At 52.0% G+C, this 16,314-nt stretch overlaps 1 protein-coding gene and 1 non-coding gene across 2 annotated transcripts; one reads left to right on the plus strand and one right to left on the minus strand.

Moving 5' to 3' along the window:
- Nucleotides 1-289: 289 nt before the first annotated feature.
- Nucleotides 290-362, plus strand: Trnap-agg (transfer RNA proline (anticodon AGG)). Its single transcript has one exon. It is a non-coding gene; the product is annotated as a tRNA-Pro (tRNA).
- Nucleotides 363-8,761: 8,399 nt separating this feature from the next.
- Nucleotides 8,762-16,006, minus strand: Uap1l1 (UDP-N-acetylglucosamine pyrophosphorylase 1 like 1). The gene is made up of 9 exons (XM_020181914.2): nucleotides 15,654-16,006; nucleotides 15,217-15,421; nucleotides 14,829-15,004; nucleotides 14,396-14,568; nucleotides 14,108-14,301; nucleotides 13,448-13,588; nucleotides 12,710-12,895; nucleotides 12,055-12,121; nucleotides 8,762-11,651 (listed from the first exon to the last, which is right to left on the minus strand). The coding sequence occupies exons 1-9, from the start codon at nucleotides 15,940-15,942 to the stop codon at nucleotides 11,559-11,561; spliced, it is 1,524 nt and encodes a 507-aa protein (XP_020037503.2). The 5' UTR covers nucleotides 15,943-16,006; the 3' UTR covers nucleotides 8,762-11,558.
- Between the last annotated feature and the right edge of the window lie 308 nt (nucleotides 16,007-16,314).

Below are 16,314 nucleotides of genomic sequence, written 5' to 3' on the forward strand. Positions count from 1 at the left end.
CTGCTTTATACTACCTGCTGGTAATGCCTTCAAATTATGACCCCATCGATGAATTAATCCACTGGCTATATCAAAGTTCTCATGGTCCAGTCACTTCTCAATAGCCCCACCAGCCTGGAATCAGCTTGGAACCAACCCTAAACACACGAACCTCTGAGGCCAGTTTATATCCAACCCATAAAAGGCGCAATCGCTAGTGACAAATTCAAAAGTAACATAGCATAATTTGGGAACAATACCTCCCATGGCACTTACAGTACAATTGACTTAAAAAAGTCATATTTGGGCTGGTGGAGTGGCTCAAGCGGTAGAGCACTTGCCTAGGAAGCATGAGGCCCTGAGTTCAAACCCCAGTACCACCATCACCACCAAAGAAAAAAGTCATTTTTTATTTGTCATCATCTGTCCATTGCCACCATGGCTGACAGTGCTGGGCATATGTTTCATCTGGGGTGGTCTCTGTCAGACTTCAGAGCTGTCTTACCTCTTCACCACCTGAGTCTAGGGGTAATGACAGAATTATATGGACTTGATTTTTTGGGGGGAGTATTGGGGTTTGAACTCAAGGCCTACACCTTGAGTCACTCCACAAGCCCTTTTTTTGTTCAATATTTATGAGATAGGGTCTCACGAACTATTTCTCCAAGCTGGCTTTGAACCTCAGTCCTCCCGATCGCTGCCTCCTGAGTAGCTAGGATTACAGGCATGAACCACCAGTGCCCGGCTTAAATGGGCTTTTGTTTGTTCCTGAAAGATTGACCATCTAATGTAATCTGAGTCTAGAATCGCCTGTGCAGTACTGTTAAACACCTCTGATTTCACATCTTCATTCTGTGCAGTGTACGTCACCTTCTGATGTCAGGTCGAATCCCTCGTTCTCTTAGTACCGTGGGTTACGTTCAGTGTGTTTGCCTGCAGGAGCGCAACGAGTCCGTCCTGCGTGGAAATGGCTTGGTTTTGACAGGAAATTACAGGTTTTTGTTTTTGTAAAAGAAATCTCTGACTTGTGTTTTCTGGATATCATCGATCTTTGGGTATTCATGTCTTCGTGCAAAAAATGTTTTCCGTGGTGACATTGAGTTTAGTTTCAAGCATGCTAAGTAAAACTGCTTGCCTTTTACATATTTGGTGTTCTTACATGTGTTTTTCCGAATCCTCTCGTGTTCCTGCCATGGGTTGGTTAATTGTGTATCCTTGCGTGAAAATTAAGAGCCAAGCTGCAAGCGATGGAGCCAAGTGACCATTTCTCTCAGATACTTGTGCCAGCAGCAGAAAGCTCGCTAGTACTGCGTGCACAAGTTCTGTGGAGGTTATGTTTCCTCCTTCCGGGTGCCACATGGAAGAAGTTTGTGTTCTGAAAGGTAGGGTGTATGTGTGGCGGTTTGGATTCACGTGTTTGTGGTGGTGTTTTTTCTTTTGGGTTTGTGTGTTTGTATTTCCGGCAATACTGTTCCGTTATTGTTCATATTCTCATCGTCGTCACTCTCGTTTCGCTCCCAGCATTATCTTGCTGAAGTCCCAGTTGACACCAGAACTCACAGAGAAAGTGTAGTAAGACTCACGCAAGAGCTGCCTTTGGGTCTACGTATGTTCCGTGACTGGCTCTGGCGTGTATGTGTGGGCGTTCCAATGGGCTGCGGCCTGGCGTCGTTATGTGTAGGCATCTGAGACTTGTAAGTCGCTAATTCTTGCATCTGTCCAGTGAGAGGGTCATTACGGTGCTATAATGTTCAAAACTCTTTGCTATAGGGACAAAACTCTGGTTCACCATCTGTACGTGTCTTCTGTGCATTCTGACAAATTGTGATGTGTCTGTGCAAATTTTTTCCATCCCTTCGCTGTCCGAATTGCTTGGAAGAGCAGCTTAAAGCCTTGTTTTGTATGTGTGCTATAAGCGTACGAGGGTGTGATGGTGGCAAAGGCGCCTCTCTCTGGGAATCTGCCGTGATATAGTTCGTTTACGTCTTTCTGTGTGGGTCACACCATCAGTAAGGTCGCCATCAGTAAGGTCGCATAAGTGAACATGCTGTGCAAGTCCCGACATAGGAGGGGTACTGTCTCATTCTTAATCGTGGGGCAGGTGACTTAAGTATATTTCTTTCCTTTATAGTACCAGTAGTAAGGCTATGTGGTGTAGGGACCTAAATGCATTTCCTTCCTCTATAACAGCAGGGATATTAATGCTGTTTGTGTAGCTGAATATAGCAAAACCAAGCACAGGGCTCTGTTCAGACATCTCATCACTCTGAACAGATACCTTGAGAGAACAGATATTTCAGGGAGAGAGGATTTATTTTGACTCGTGGTTTCAGAGATTTAAGACTAGTCCTTGGCTCTGTGGATCCTGAGCCGTGGTGAGGCAGAACATCATGGTGGCAGGAGTGTGTGGAGGGGAGGCTCTCTACCTCCTGGCGGACAGGAAGCAGGAAGAGCGGAAGGGACAAGTCCAGCTACAACCTTCAAAGACTTGCCCCCAGGGACCCACTTCCTCCAGTGAGACCCCAACTCCTAAAGTTTCCACAACTTCCCAAAATAGCACCAGCCACCGGGGAGCATGAGCCGGTGGGGAAGGTTTCATTTTCGAACCATAACAGTTTGTATCCATCTGAGCTGTCAAACTCAATGGCAAAAGTTGTCACAAAGCCAAGAAGGTCTAGACAGCTCGCTGAAATGTGAAGCTCTGTGGTTGCCTTCAATGGTCCTAACCTGTACCAGTTTAGAGATACATCCAATCAGGTAAGTGAGTAGCCAAGTCAATGCTGGTAACTTCACAATTCTCTGGTAAGCCTTGAATAGTCCTACAGGTTGCACCCAAGCCTGGCGGTGCTCCATGGGTAACTGCTGGGTGATGTCTAAGTCTGGTCTGCATGACCAGCAATGCACTTCATGTGTGGCTCCCCGGAGTCAGCTTCACTGGAAAGGGTATCTCGATAGGGTGAGGCGGGAGTTGCTCCTGGAAGGTAGGTCAGATCAGTGGTAATGTGTGGATGTGATACTGGTGGTGATGGCAGAATGGAGAGACTCTGGTTGGATGGACCTCAGCAACCGGGCTGTAGGACATCATATCTTATGCAAAGGGTCCTGATAGTGAGCTTCCTACAGTGCTGTGTATCTGTGCAAGTGACTGTAGGTTTCTGTGCAGGAGTACAACAGGCAATAACACTGTCTTTGTGGGGAAAATAGGTATTAGAACATAGAGTTGTACTGGTGTAAGTGGTTAGTGTGAGTAATGATGATTCTGTGTGTGCAGTAGAGCCACGTGGCTGACGGCTCAGTGGCGTTCTGTCTGAGCTTGGCTGTCAATGCTTGGACATAAGCGAACATTACAGCTGCACATAGGGGCGGAGGGAATGGCTCACAAAAAAAAAAAAAAACCAACTGCACACAGGGTGGGAGATGCCAGCCTTCCATTGGATTCTGTGTGGGCTTGCTGGTGCCACTGATGTCAAGAAGACTGTGTCAGGATGCCCCATAGGTCAGCTCTTCTGTGCTCCTACTTATGTGGCTGAGATTGTCTGTTTTCTGCAGTTGTATAACATTCTGCTGCACCAGGATTTCCTGAGGACAAATATTTTGCCCTTAGCTTTGACATGCACCTTGCAAGGTAGCACATCAGGTTTTTCTGTTTCCCTTCTTTCTCTATTTTCAATTTGTAATTTAAAAAATTATTTATTCTGGTACTCGTGTTTGCTAGGCAGGTACTCTACTGCTTGAGCCACTTCACCAATTGGTAAATTTAATTCCTCTCTGATTCAGATCCAAACAAGCCTGAGGTAGTTTCAGTTGGAAAGTTGGGAATCCTGATGGTAACCATAATTCCCTTTGCAACAGGCTCTTAAGCCTTCCTTTATAATCTGCTGCCCTAGGGCTCTGGGGTGAATGAAAAGCCCACTGCACTTGGTGCTCATAGCAGCACAGGTCCTCTACTGCCCTGCTGTGATGGGCGTTCCCTGATCGCTCTGCACTGAGACCAGAGGCATTCCCTAGCATTACTGCCCTGCTTGTAAAAGCTGCACCCAAAGCTAAACCTGGGGCCGGGGGTGTAGCTCAGCAGTTGAGTGGCCCTGGATTCAATCCTTAGTACTGAAAAAAAAAAAAAAAAAAAAAAAAAGCTAAGCCCAATCCTGTGTGGGTGTCTACCATGGTTACTGAGTATTTCAGTCTAGCTGTATAAGAAAGCTAAATATATCTGGCTGGTCTGTGTCTGTTGTATCTGGGTTTAAATTTTGCCAGTGAGGGTTTTGCATTCTTCATGTCCCTGTATTAGCCCTTCCTACTCCATGCCACTTTCTGCTTCCTATTGTTGGAGATTTTTGGTGCCGAGGGTTGGTAAAAAGAATTAGAACACAGAGAGGCAGCAGTCAGCTGAGCATGGGGACTGCTGCCGCCGCCAGGTCGATATGAAGGTTGGGGCAAAGCAAAGGTTCACCCTCAACAGGAGGTGGGGAAGATTCAAGGAGTGCTGTGCGGGGGGTCCTGAGGCCTCAAGCTTTTATTGGGGTCTGCAGAGATGGGGTGGCCAGTTCTGGAACATTGGGTTAAGTGTCATTAACTCTGAGACTGGGCTACGTGTCATCAACTCCTCCTGCATGTTGGGTGTGTGTCAGGGGAGGATTTGGCCTTGGATGGTCAGACAGGGACTGTGGGCTCCAGGGGCTGCAGGTCAGCAAGACCCTGCAGTATGTCACAGTCATTCAGTTAACATCAGCAGTCTAGGTGTGGTTCTCAGGTTTCTTTACTCCCTGCCTAGTCATCACTGTCTGTCATCCACTTATATAGTCAGTCCATGGTGCCCTGTGAGTGCGTGGAGAGTTCAAATCTCCTGTGGTGTAATTTTAGCATGTGCATCGCTCTTTATTGTCCATTTCTCCCTTTTATTCTAATATTTGGCACTTTGGGAATGTATCATCTTCTCCCTTCCTGAGTTACAGGATGAGGTGGATGTCTGTGGTTATTATCTGTGTCCCTGATTAATTTTAAGTGGTGTTTTATCCTCTTTCTGCCTTGTGTTAATGCATCTGCCTGGTTGTTATACTTGGTTGTTTCTGAACCATCCTTCTGATGTGCTGTCAGGTGTGCAGCTCTGGTGCTAATGTTTTGTGAGGCTTCTGATAATTCCAACACTGGCGTAGGTCTTTGTTACTTACTTTATTATCTTTTCATGTCATTTGTGTGACCACAGGGCCGTGCCGTTTGCAACTGCCTGTGTGGCTCTAAATATGTGAATTATTTTATTTTTCAGTGATGGATTGTCTGACTACAGGTGCCACTGCAGTGAGCTCTGCCTGCTGGGCAGTGAAGCACCTTGCTGGATGAAGGCCATGTTGTCCCCAGGGTTGGGATGCTGCTTTCCACTTTGCTTTTCCTGGGGCTACGGAGGCTGATCTGCCTGTGAGCAGGTGTTATGAAGGCTATTTGACCAGGCAGGATTCTACTTCCCAGTGCTGGATGATACGTTCTGGCCCTGAGAACGAATGCCGACAAGTCTACCTCATCCCGTGTTCTCTCTGTAGGACGGCTCAGACGGAGAGACGGCACCAAAGCTTTTGGGAAGCAAGTTTATTAAGCAGGCCAGAGCCACTAGGTAGATTTACACATGGTCACATGCTATTTAATTGGCCATTTTAACCTCTGGGGAGAGGTTACCCTTCCCTGGTCTCGCCCCAGGTATTACTGACATTCCTCAAATCCGGGAGTTTTTTGTTTCACTCATTATCCCTCATTATCTCCCTTCCTCTCCTTGCCTTCCTGCCTCATCTGCTCTGTGAGGAGCCCCGGTTGGCCCTTCAACCAGCGTCCCTGCTGGGTGTGTGCCATTTCCAGGTAACAAGTTTTGGTCATTTTGGAGCAAAGCTACCCCATGTCTGATTCTAATAGGTCTCTTGCCCATCAGAGGCTCTGTATCTTTTTCTATATTTTTTTCACTCTTCTTTTTTTGGTGCTGGGGATCAACCATGGCTTTGCGCATGCTAGGCAAGTGCTCTGCCTCGGAGCCAATCCCAGACCAGCTCCGTGTCTTTTAATGTCTCATAAGTTAGCCAAATATATTTTTCAAAAAAAGTGTATATTTGTTTGGTACATATAGAAATTTAGTCTTCCAGAATCCTACTGGGACAAAATTGTGTGGTGTGGGTTCCTTTGTGCCTCCGAGTGTCTGGTCTTAATTGTGCTTTAGGTGTTGGGTAAAGTGCTTTCTGGAAAGTACAGACATAGTCTTGTTTTCAGTCCTCTTCCTGTTCTGCTCCCCACGTGAAGTCCTGTGACTCTCTCGTGATTTTATATGTAGCTTTAGGATGTCTAAATAGGGGATGTGCTGCCTCCAGTAACCAAACAGTCCTGTCAGCCTTTGTGCTTCTTGTTCAGACATAGGCATGGCATCCTTATTGCCACATGGTGTCTGTCACTGTCTGCTACCTGTGTGCCATCTGATCACCATGTAACTCCTAAAAATTACAAGGGTATCTGATCCTGCGTTTTTATCATCAACTGTTCACACTCTGTTTCCAAGTTCTTCTATTGTTTCCTGCCAGCTTCCAATTTTTCCTCACCGTCACCTGTCATTCTGGGGTTTCTCTATAAGGTATGAATAGTGAGTCACAAAATTTGCCTGACTCATCTGGGAGGACAGTATTGAACGTGCGATTACCGGACTGTTTAATAGCTGATACTCTGCTTTCCTGTGTGATGGCTGTCCACTCCTGGCTTTCTTTACCTATGGGCATGGCGAAGAACTTAAGTGACATCCTATTGTCATGTAATACTTCCCATTACATGTGTCATTGTACGGGTGATTTCTTCATATCTGCTAATGTACCTAAGAGTTTAGGAGGCTCGTAAGTTTCTGTAATTGGCTGTTAATCTGTGTGATCCCTGGGTTCAAAAACTGGCCATGAAAGTTGTTGGACTTGCCAGGTATTACTGTTTTTTTCGTCAAGTCGTTCCCGTCTCTTCCAGAATTTCTTTTCCTCCCTCCCTTCCTCTCTTCCTACCTCCTTCCTTTCTTGTGATACTGGAGTTTGAACTCAGGGTCTCGCGCTTGCTTGGCAGGCACTGTTCTACTTGAGCTACTCCGCCAGCCCTGCTGTGTGTTGGGTTTTTCAAAATAGGGTCTCACAAACTATTTCCCCAGGCTGGCCTTGAACACAATCCTCCTCATCTGAGTCCTGAGTAGCTCGGATTATTGGTGTGAGCCACCATGCCCAGCCTGTAACTTCTTTATGCCTACCCTGTAATCAGTATTGCTTTGTAGTGCTGTCACACAATGACAGGTATCCTCTGCACTTTTGCTAATCTGCATTTTGTAGCTATGATGTTTTACAGGCATCTAGTCCCGTGACAGGACGTGCCTGGGTGGTTAGTTGAGAGGCTTTGCAGATCATGGCTTAGAGTTGTTTTGTTTGCTAAGGGAAAGTTCTGGTTCATCTCAGAGCACATATGGCTACCATTTACTCCTCCACCTCACAGGTCTGATAGCTGATCTACATCTGTGGCTTGTTTCTGGGTGAGGTCTGTCCTAAGTTCTCACCATCCTGCCTGGTGTACTCCATCTTCCGCTGTTTTGATCTACTGTTTTTCTAGTCACAACTGGCTGTGCCATCTAGACTCTCCCCCAGGATCATTAAAACCTCAGGATAGGGTTCTGTGACTCCAGGTGGTCCTTCACTTTGTGATGGGTCATTACATTCTCTGCACATCTGTCCCCTGGACATTTTATGTGCTAGCTACTTCTCTTATGTCTGTCCCGATCAGGTTGTGTCAGGCTTTTCTTTTTTTGGTGGTGCTGGGATTTGAACTCTACCACATAAGCCATGTCCCCAGCCCTGTGTCAGGCTTTTCAACATTGCAGATACCCCTTCTCTTGGTGCTGTATGAATTAATGGTTTGCATTACTAGGATCCTGTAGATCTGATTTTATATCCTCTGGGGCTGCTTCGAGGGGTCCCATGGATCCCAGAGGTGAGCACTGCTCTATGCAGCGCTTTTCTTAGTCTGTCCCTTATCTTTCTTCCCAGGGCTAGCATTTCTAGTTGTTTTCTTGCCAACTCAAATGGTTTCTTAGAGCAGTGTAGCTCCATAAATAGTCTCCTGAGTGATGAGAGATCACAGATGTGTGGTGTGAGGTTTGCATCTGCTTCTCTTGCTAGCCAAATCCTCGTGAGGTGAGACCCTTCATGACATAGGCTGTGCACCTGCCCAGCTCTCCAGCACCTCAGCCCTTGACCTGCACGGACTGGAGGTGTAAGCCAGGGTAAGAGCAAGGCCTTAGGCCAGCAGAGTGAGCTTCCCTCTCTGTTCAGTCTTTGGTAGAGGAACTGGTATCAACAAATGCTTTGTATGGAAAGGAAAATTGTGTATTTTCACTTATTTTGCCAGTGGCCTGTTTATTTATTGGGTGCCTTTAATGACCAGTTGTTGTGCCCTAGCTACGGCAGTAACATGCTGGCCTTTCCACAATGTCAGAACTTACTAACAATAAACTCTCCAGCTTCATCTGCCATTACTCACTGGATACTCTTGCTTGGCAAACACAGGTTCTTTAATTCCATTCCTCTCTCTCTCTCTCTCTTCTTTTTTAGTGGTACTTATCAGCATTTGAACTCAGGGCCTCCTGCTTGCTAGGCGGATGCTCTACCACTTGAACCATCCCCCAGCCCTTTTGGCTTGAGTTATTTTTCAGATAGGACCTTGTGTTTTTTGCCTGGGTCTGGCTTTAGACCTTCACCTGCTCCCTTGTAGCGTATGAAAATGTAACACTATGCCCAACTTATTCTTTAAGGTAGTTTAGGGTTTCCCTAACTTTTTTTTTTTTTTGGCTTCGGCTGGAAAACTTGCTTTTATAAGTGGGGTAAATCCATTTCAAGGCACGGCCTGAAAGCTACCACTCTATACAATGTGGAGGAACCCAGAGCAGGCCTGGTCTTCATGAGGTGGGTGCACCTGAACAGGTGAGCCAGACTCTGGCTGGAGCCCAGTGTGTACCAGGCTGCCACAGCCTGGACGGGGCCTCCCTCTTTCACAGCTGGCTTCACTCCCAGCCCTCGGACCTGGACCTGGGGGCGTGTATGCCCGAGCCCACCTGCTGCCTGTGGTGAGACTGCAGCTTCCCACGGGGTCCTGACAGTGGCATTTCTGAGTGTCTGGAGGGCTCCCTACTCCTAGCCTTCTGTTCCACACTTGGCCGTGTGTGTTGCAGACCCTCCTGGTCCCTCATCCCCTTCCTTTTTTTTTTTGGTGGGGGGCGGTGCTGGGATTTGAATTCATGGCCTACACCGTGACCCACTCCACCATACCTTTTTTTTGTGATGGATTTTTTCGATAGGGTTTGTGAGATATTTGCCAGGGCTGGCTTTGAACAGTGATACTCCTGAGTAGTTAGGATTACAGGTGTGAGCCACTGGTGCCCAGCTTCCTCCCCTTCCTGAGGTCACCAATGCTCTCTTGCCATACACACCTCTGCTGCTTACCAGGGAAATGCACTGGACTTGAGGGCAGGAGGGTGACTCACCAGGCAGGCTATGACAGACAGTGCCCCGTAACTCCTGACTCTCCAGTCTGTCTCAGGCCCCCTGAAGCCCCGGTGAAGCCTGCATGGGGGAAACAAACTGGTTTCCTGGGCCCTTCAGTGGCCTCGGCTTCCTAGTGTGGACTGCCATTCCCAAATGGATCCTATAGCTCCAGTCCTCAGACACACAGTGCTGCACACCTGGTTGCCATTTCCACCACTCACATATTCAAAACCTGCACCTGCCAAGGTGGCCACGCATCATGGCACCTGTGTTTATCGCAAACACCCAATCTGTGGAAATGATGGTCTTTCCAAAGTCAGTTGTCTCTTCGAGTTGCCTGGGGCTAGGGATGATAGGGAACGCCTGTCGGGGCAGCCTCAGGGAAGGCTCTGTGGCAAGGGAAGTTGTACCTCTCCGAGACAGGAGTGGGAGCCCTGATGTATCCTGTGTGAAATGGAACCCTATACCCAAGACCCTTTTGGGTTTGACAGTCCTGTTGTCACATAAGAAAACTGGGTGCAGGGGCTCCAAGACCTGAACTTTCTTTGCAACTGTGTGAAGGAATAAATTTTTCTTTTTTTTTTTTGCGGTACTGGGGCTTGAACTCAGGACCTTCACTTTGAGCCACTTCACCAGCCCTATTTTTGTGAAGGATTTTTCGAGATATCTTTCAAACCATGATTCTCCTGAGTAGCTACGATTACATGCGTGAGCCTTTGGCGCCTGGCTTAAATGAGTGTTTTTGAGAGCGTCTCAAGAACTTACCAAATTGTACTTACAGAAAAGAGGTTGCATAATTATTAGTTATGGTCACAGGGAACAGCTGTGAGCAGGGCCCAGCCAGCGCCCTCACCCACTCCCAGACCCACTCCTGCCCCAGGCCTCTGCTTGCCTTTGAGCAATTAAGGTAGGGTGCTAAGGCACAAGGCTTGCTTCTGAGGTCTGTAGCATGATTGCTGGAGGCCCAAGGAAGCCCAAGTTGTCCTCCAGGTGTTGGTCCCAAGACTGCAGGTGCGGGCCTGACCATGTTTCCAGATGGATCAATTTACCCTCCCCAGGCACATCCCTCCCCTGTCCCCTGGGACAGCTGCTGAGGACAAGTGGAGCCCCTCTATTTGGGACAGGGGGGTGGGGGTGGCCATGACTTAACAGCACTGCATTTCACAGCTGCTTTTAGATCAGTGAGAGGCAGGTGCCAGCACCTTCCCTCATGGGAACTGGGTGAGAATCAACAGAGATGCAGCAACACAGGGGAGGAGACAGAGTCTGTCTGCAGGACAGGGACAGAAGGGACAGAGGTGGGGCACTAGATCTAGACATAAGCAAGGAGGCTGTCTCCATCCCAGAGAGCCTGGGCGGAGTCTGAACTTGGGCAGAGGTGTGCTCCTGACCTGGTCAAATGCCAGGTTAATTAGCAGCCACACAGGAGGCCACCACCATGGTCTTGGTGGCTCCTAAAATGCAGCAGCCACACCTGCCTGCTGTCATGGCTTCAGAGCATCTGGACACTTCTGTCGTCCCTGCCCAGGTATGTAGGGTAAGAACTCTCAGCCCCACCCTACCTACTGGTTTGGCTGCCAAGGAGGGAAGGGGCAGGCCCTTTAACCATGCCCCTGTGAGGCAGCGAAGCCTTTCAGCCCTGTTCGGTTCCCTCACCTGAGGTTTGCAGAACAGCACCTCCTCCTGGGCTGCACCTCATCCTCTGCTGAGAACATGCCTGGCTGGCCAGGACTGGCCTCTGAAGGGCATCCCTGCTCTGCTTTTCCCAGATGAAGCTATGCCTCCCTCATACCTCACCCCAAAGTCTCCTCTCAGCCCCATTCTCTAAGGTCCCCAAAACCCCTGCCTCCCGCCTGGACCCCACAGGCAGAAATGAAGCCAAAGAGCCCAAACAGGCCAGCAGTCACTTGTGTCCATGGGTGATGGAGTAAGTCAACAAGTTAAGTTCCCTTCCATGTCCTGTAGGCAAGAGACGCAGATTGGCCTGCATTCACTCCTACCCAGAGCCTGCCCAACCCAAGGACCCTGGGGGCTGGCAGGTCCGGAAGCAAGTCAGGCATCCTGCAGCCTCAGCACCTTGGCCTGGTTCTCATCCAGGATGAATGGGGACTGGAGCTCCCGGCCTTGCAGGTACACTTCCAAACCCTGGAAACCAGCAGTTATTAAGGCCAAGTGGTCACCTCTTTGCTGCCCACAACCCATCCAGCCACCCCAAGGAGCCATAGCCCCTGGAGCAGGATCCCAGGTCCGCCTGGACTCAAGGAGGGTCAGCAGAGGGCCTTGTGTCCGTCCCTCAGCACAAAGTCCCAGAAAAGCTTGACTGGCCTGACCCTGGACTCAGATCTGGGTGACTCCCCTGTTCCACTACTCCCAGGACCTGCAAAGGCCTTTGGACACCTCACCCCAACTGCATCCCAAAAGGTCCTCTGCAACTTTAAAGGCCCGTTTATCCCCTTGGTAAATTGAGATAGAGTTTATCCACCCCAGTACCCACCTCTCCCTAGTACTCCAGACCCTGTAAAACCCTAGACAGGACCAGTGCTCTCACCTCTCCAGAACAGGACACCAAAGGTGATATCTCACAGATGGCAGGAGGGTCTTCATCTGGGGGCAAGCTGGGGAGGAGTGTACCCATCAGCATATGCCTCTCAGGTGTGGTGCCCCCATGTGTGGAAATGGCCAGTGTCTGCCCAGCAGGGGGCGCCGTACACCAGCCCCTGGGGTGGTGGGGAGGAGGCACTTCCCAGCAAGCTCCTCTTCCTCTGAATAGCCCAACCCTTCACCCACCACCTGCCCAATAATAATAGGCCCTGCTCTGGCTGAAAGTACCCTATGGGCACCCCAGGCAGCTACAACTCCAGACAGTCCAGGAGGTAACAACCAAGGGCCTTTGCTCCCTAGCCCTGGAAGTCAACCACCCTGCTATCTTATGAAGGTCATGCCCAGCTCAGTATCAAAAGCTTATAAGCAAGTCTGGGGTCAGAGACCCGGCATCCCTGGTGCCCTGAGCAGGACGTGAGGGGCCAGGCTGAGCTGCAATCACCCTTTAGGCAGGGGCGGGCTGGGCACATGGCCACCTGTGTTTGGTATGGTGCTGGGGCAGAACCCCAACTGGGACCGTGACAGAGCCCAAAGGGCCCTGGGGATGCAGATTGGGCCCTGACAACCTTCCCCCTCCAGGCTGCCCCCCAGAATCCACTCACCTGGGCAGATCGGGAAGTTGGGCTCCATGTGCATCCAGGAATCGGGCCCCGGCCTGCAGAGCCCAGCGGTAGTGCTGAGCAAGCAGAGCCCGCCTGGCAGTGGAGGGGTTGTCTCTGGCTGCTGTCTGGGCATTCTTCAGTGGGGAGAACTCCTCCTCCCGAGGCACTTCAAAGGCAACAAAGTTCCTGGTGAAGAGAGGGGCCAGTCACTCCATGTCCTGGCCATGGCATGGCCAGGTTTACAAGGACTAAATGGAGGTCTATCCCTCCAGCGAGTCCCCATAGGTACAGTTGAATCTTTGCTCCTGAGACACCAGGAAGCCTCAAATCCTCCCTTCTCCCTCCTGCCTAAGCCACAGGCTATGCTCTAGCAGAAAGTAATCTATGGTCACCCCAGGCAGGGTCCAGGCAGTCAGACTCAGCCAGAACTCCAGGTAGTCTGAGAGGTGTCACTTAAAGGCCACAGGCAGAGCCACAGGCGCTGAAGCCCTGGAAACACCTGACCCTGGGTGAGGGCCAAGTGGGGGTAGGGTACCAGTGTTCTCCCAGGACCTCAGCTGTCCAGATGTTTCCCACACTCCCACTCCTGGGGTCTCCTTTCTCTCAGGTGCAAGAGCTGTCTGCAGCCTCCAAACCCCCAACCGGGCCTCCATTTCCCTGCCCTGCCGGGCCTCAAACCCACCACCAGAACAGACAGAAAAAAAGGAAAAAAATAAATAAATGACTTCAACCACTAACTTAGCAAACTGGAACACATCAAACACAAACTTCTCCATCTTTATCCCGTTTGGTTTTAGTGGCTTTACCAGATTCCCCTCCTCATCCACGTATGGGACCTTCTTTACTGCCACGTGTGGTTTCAGCAAGGGCTCAAACTCCCTGGGGGTAGGAAGGCAAAGGGGAGGAAGATTCAGACAGGACAGCCCTGGGATGCTTGTCCCCATCTCTGAGCATACCTGGCCAGATGGGGCAGGCTAGTAGGTGGACACCACAGGGCACAAAGGCAGTGGGGCCCAGTCAGATCTCTGCAGAGGGCATAGGACTCTTCTGACTTCCCCCAGTGCCAAGAGTTGTGCTCCATCATCCATGCCCTGGCCCGGGCTAGTGGAAACTGGCAAGCCACAGGGCAGAAGTGGTATCCATGAGCCATGGGGCAGATCCACAGGAAAAGGCAGACTTGACCTCAGAGCCTCACACATGACTCACGCTGGATCTCCAGTGCCTTTGGCTTGTTTAAACACCAAAAACTTTCCTCACCTAACCCATCTTTCACTCCCAACCACAGCACCGTTTATGGCCCAGCCTTCAGTTGCTGCAGTCCAGGGCCCTTGGCCCAGTCTGGCACTGCTGGTCCTTGGTCAGCACAGGCAGCTCTAGCTGGCACCTGCTGTCGCACACCTGGTAATTGTCTGGAGGAAGCCTCTGGTGAAGAAGTGGTTGCAGATGTTGCCTGCGTTGTTGAGCAGGCCCCCATCTGGCCCACGCAGCCTGGCGGTCTCAGGGCTGATCTCGCTGTACTCCACCACCTGGGGGACACCGTCCACTTGGCACACCACGCCCACGGGCTCCTCGGGGTATGCCTTTTCCACCACCTGCAGCCACCGGGGATGGGCTCTGAGCACTGGGCATGGAAGGGCTGAGCAGAGGGGCGGGGCCAGGCAGAGGGGCGGGACTTGGCACACTCACCTTGGCGCCACAGTCTGCGCCCCGAAGCACGCAAAAACCGATGAAGACCGGGTCCGCCAGTCGCACCAGTATATTGTCCACGCAGTACACGTGCACAAACTCCACTCCCCGGCGCTCCATGTCCTCTAGGATCTGGTGGTCTGCTAGTGCACAATACAGGCCCCCATTGCCATCTGGAGAGAGAGAGAGAGACAGAGAGAGAGAGAAATGGGCCTTGCAGCGGGCTCCAGCAGACCTATGGAGGAAATGCTTCAGGCGCCAAGTCCAAACCTTCACTATCCAAATAGCCTTGGTCGTACCACGTGACAGAAGGAATCAGCCTCTCGCAGTATAGCTAGCCTGGGACACAGGTCTCCTGACCCCCCTCCCCCACACAGGTGCACTCTTTGAGGTCCAAGATGGGCAGCCCATCCCTGTCTCGGGTGTGCCATACCTGGGGCCATGGCGACTTTGTCTTTCCTCTCCAGGATGGCTCTGCCCTCAAAGGTCACTGCCGGCAGCAGGCGCTGCTCAAAGAGGACCACATTGGCGGGGTCCAGGTGGAAGAAGTCATGCTCCTTGAAGAACTTGGCTGTGGGCCCCAGTGTAAACTCACTGGTCATGATGTACCTGTAAGAGAAGACAGTGGTGAGCTGCTTCCAAGGGGGACTGGCCCCTAAGACATCAGGCTGAACAGAGCTGGCATGGAGTTCAGGCTGGGGCAGCAGGAGGTTAGGTCTCAGGGGCTGTGCTGGGGTTGGGTCTCAGGCCTACGTGTGGTGCAGGAGTGAGGTCACATGGGGAGGGTCACTCTGGAGCCAAAATAGATAGGGCGGACACACCAAGGCACGGTGCAGTGAGTCCCCAGGCGCTCGCCAGCCAACTGCTCTACCCGCCGGATCCGTTCTGCCTGCAGCTGGTACAGGGTCTTCTGGCTGGGCAGCCCCACTTGATACATGCCCTTGGGGTAGGTGACACCCAGGCGAGTGCCCTGACCACCGGCCAGCAACAGAACGGCCACCTTGTTCAGGGCAATCTGTCGGAAACCTGGGGGCGAGGGGTGCGATCAGGGGACGCCTAGGAGCTGCCTTACAATCATCCTTTCTCTCTAGAAGAAGGCGAACCTGGTGGGGGGGGGCTCCGAGGGCTAGTACGCGCGGACGGGGGGCGCAAGGCCAGCTCAACCCCACGCACCTTCTCCCGCGTCCCACTCTGTGGGCATGGCTACTTCCTGCGGGCAAGGGGTGCCCCCCTTTCCTCCTCCTCCCCCGCCCCCTACCTTCCTCCTCCCAGCGCCGCCGCGTCTCGGGGTCGCTGCGGCTCGCGCTGCCCAAGCGCTCGGGGGGCAGGGGCCGCAGGCGCGCGGCCAGGTCGGGCAGCGGGCCCAGGGGGCGCGCGCAGGCGGTGGCCGCTCGCTGGCAGTGCTCGCGCAGCGCGTCCGGCTCCAGGGGAGCCAGCTCAGCCAGCAGTGCGGCGCGAGACTCCGGCGCCAGCTCGTCCCAGAAGCGCAGGAGGTGCTCCTGGCCCGCGCGCTGCAGCCGCGCACGCACGTCCCCTTCCGAGGCCATGTCGCCGCCGCCACCGCAGGACCAGCGGGCACTCGTGACCCGCGCGCTCTTTCCGATCGAAGTCACGGGACCCGGGAGAGGCAGTTCCGGACCCCGACTCCGCCCCGGCCCTCTGGCCCCGCCCCTCGGCCTGCCCCGTCCAGTGCGGTCCAGGAGCGGGTCCTGGCCCTGCCCCCTCGCCAGCCTGCCTCCGCCCTCCTGGCCTCTGTCGGTCCCTGTCCCTGAAGCTGCCGTCGTCTCTGGTCTCGTTTCCGCCTCACGACTTCTCTAGCTCCGCCCCCTGTCCGGAGTCCTGGCCCTCCGAGTCCCCTGTCCCTGGCCTACTGGCCCGGACCGCCTGAGCGCCCCGCCCCAGAAGAGCTGAGTAGCCTC

The sequence above is a fragment of the Castor canadensis genome, chromosome 13 (assembly GCF_047511655.1).
Source record: "Castor canadensis chromosome 13, mCasCan1.hap1v2, whole genome shotgun sequence".
NCBI lineage: Eukaryota > Metazoa > Chordata > Mammalia > Rodentia > Castoridae > Castor > Castor canadensis.

Bases quoted from the DNA above. Each gene is read 5' to 3' on its own strand.
- Uap1l1 (XM_020181914.2), bottom strand. From the start codon at position 15,942: ATGGCCTCGGAAGGGGACGTGCGTGCGCGGCTGCAGCGCGCGGGCCAG. The intron at 15,422-15,653 runs GTAGGGGGCGGG...CCTCGCCCCCAG, and splicing joins GCGGCGCTGGGAGGAGGAAG to GTTTCCGACAGATTGCCCTG. The intron at 12,122-12,709 runs GTGAGTGGATTC...ACTCCTCCCCAG, and splicing joins CAACTTCCCGATCTGCCCAG to CTTGCCCCCAGATGAAGACC.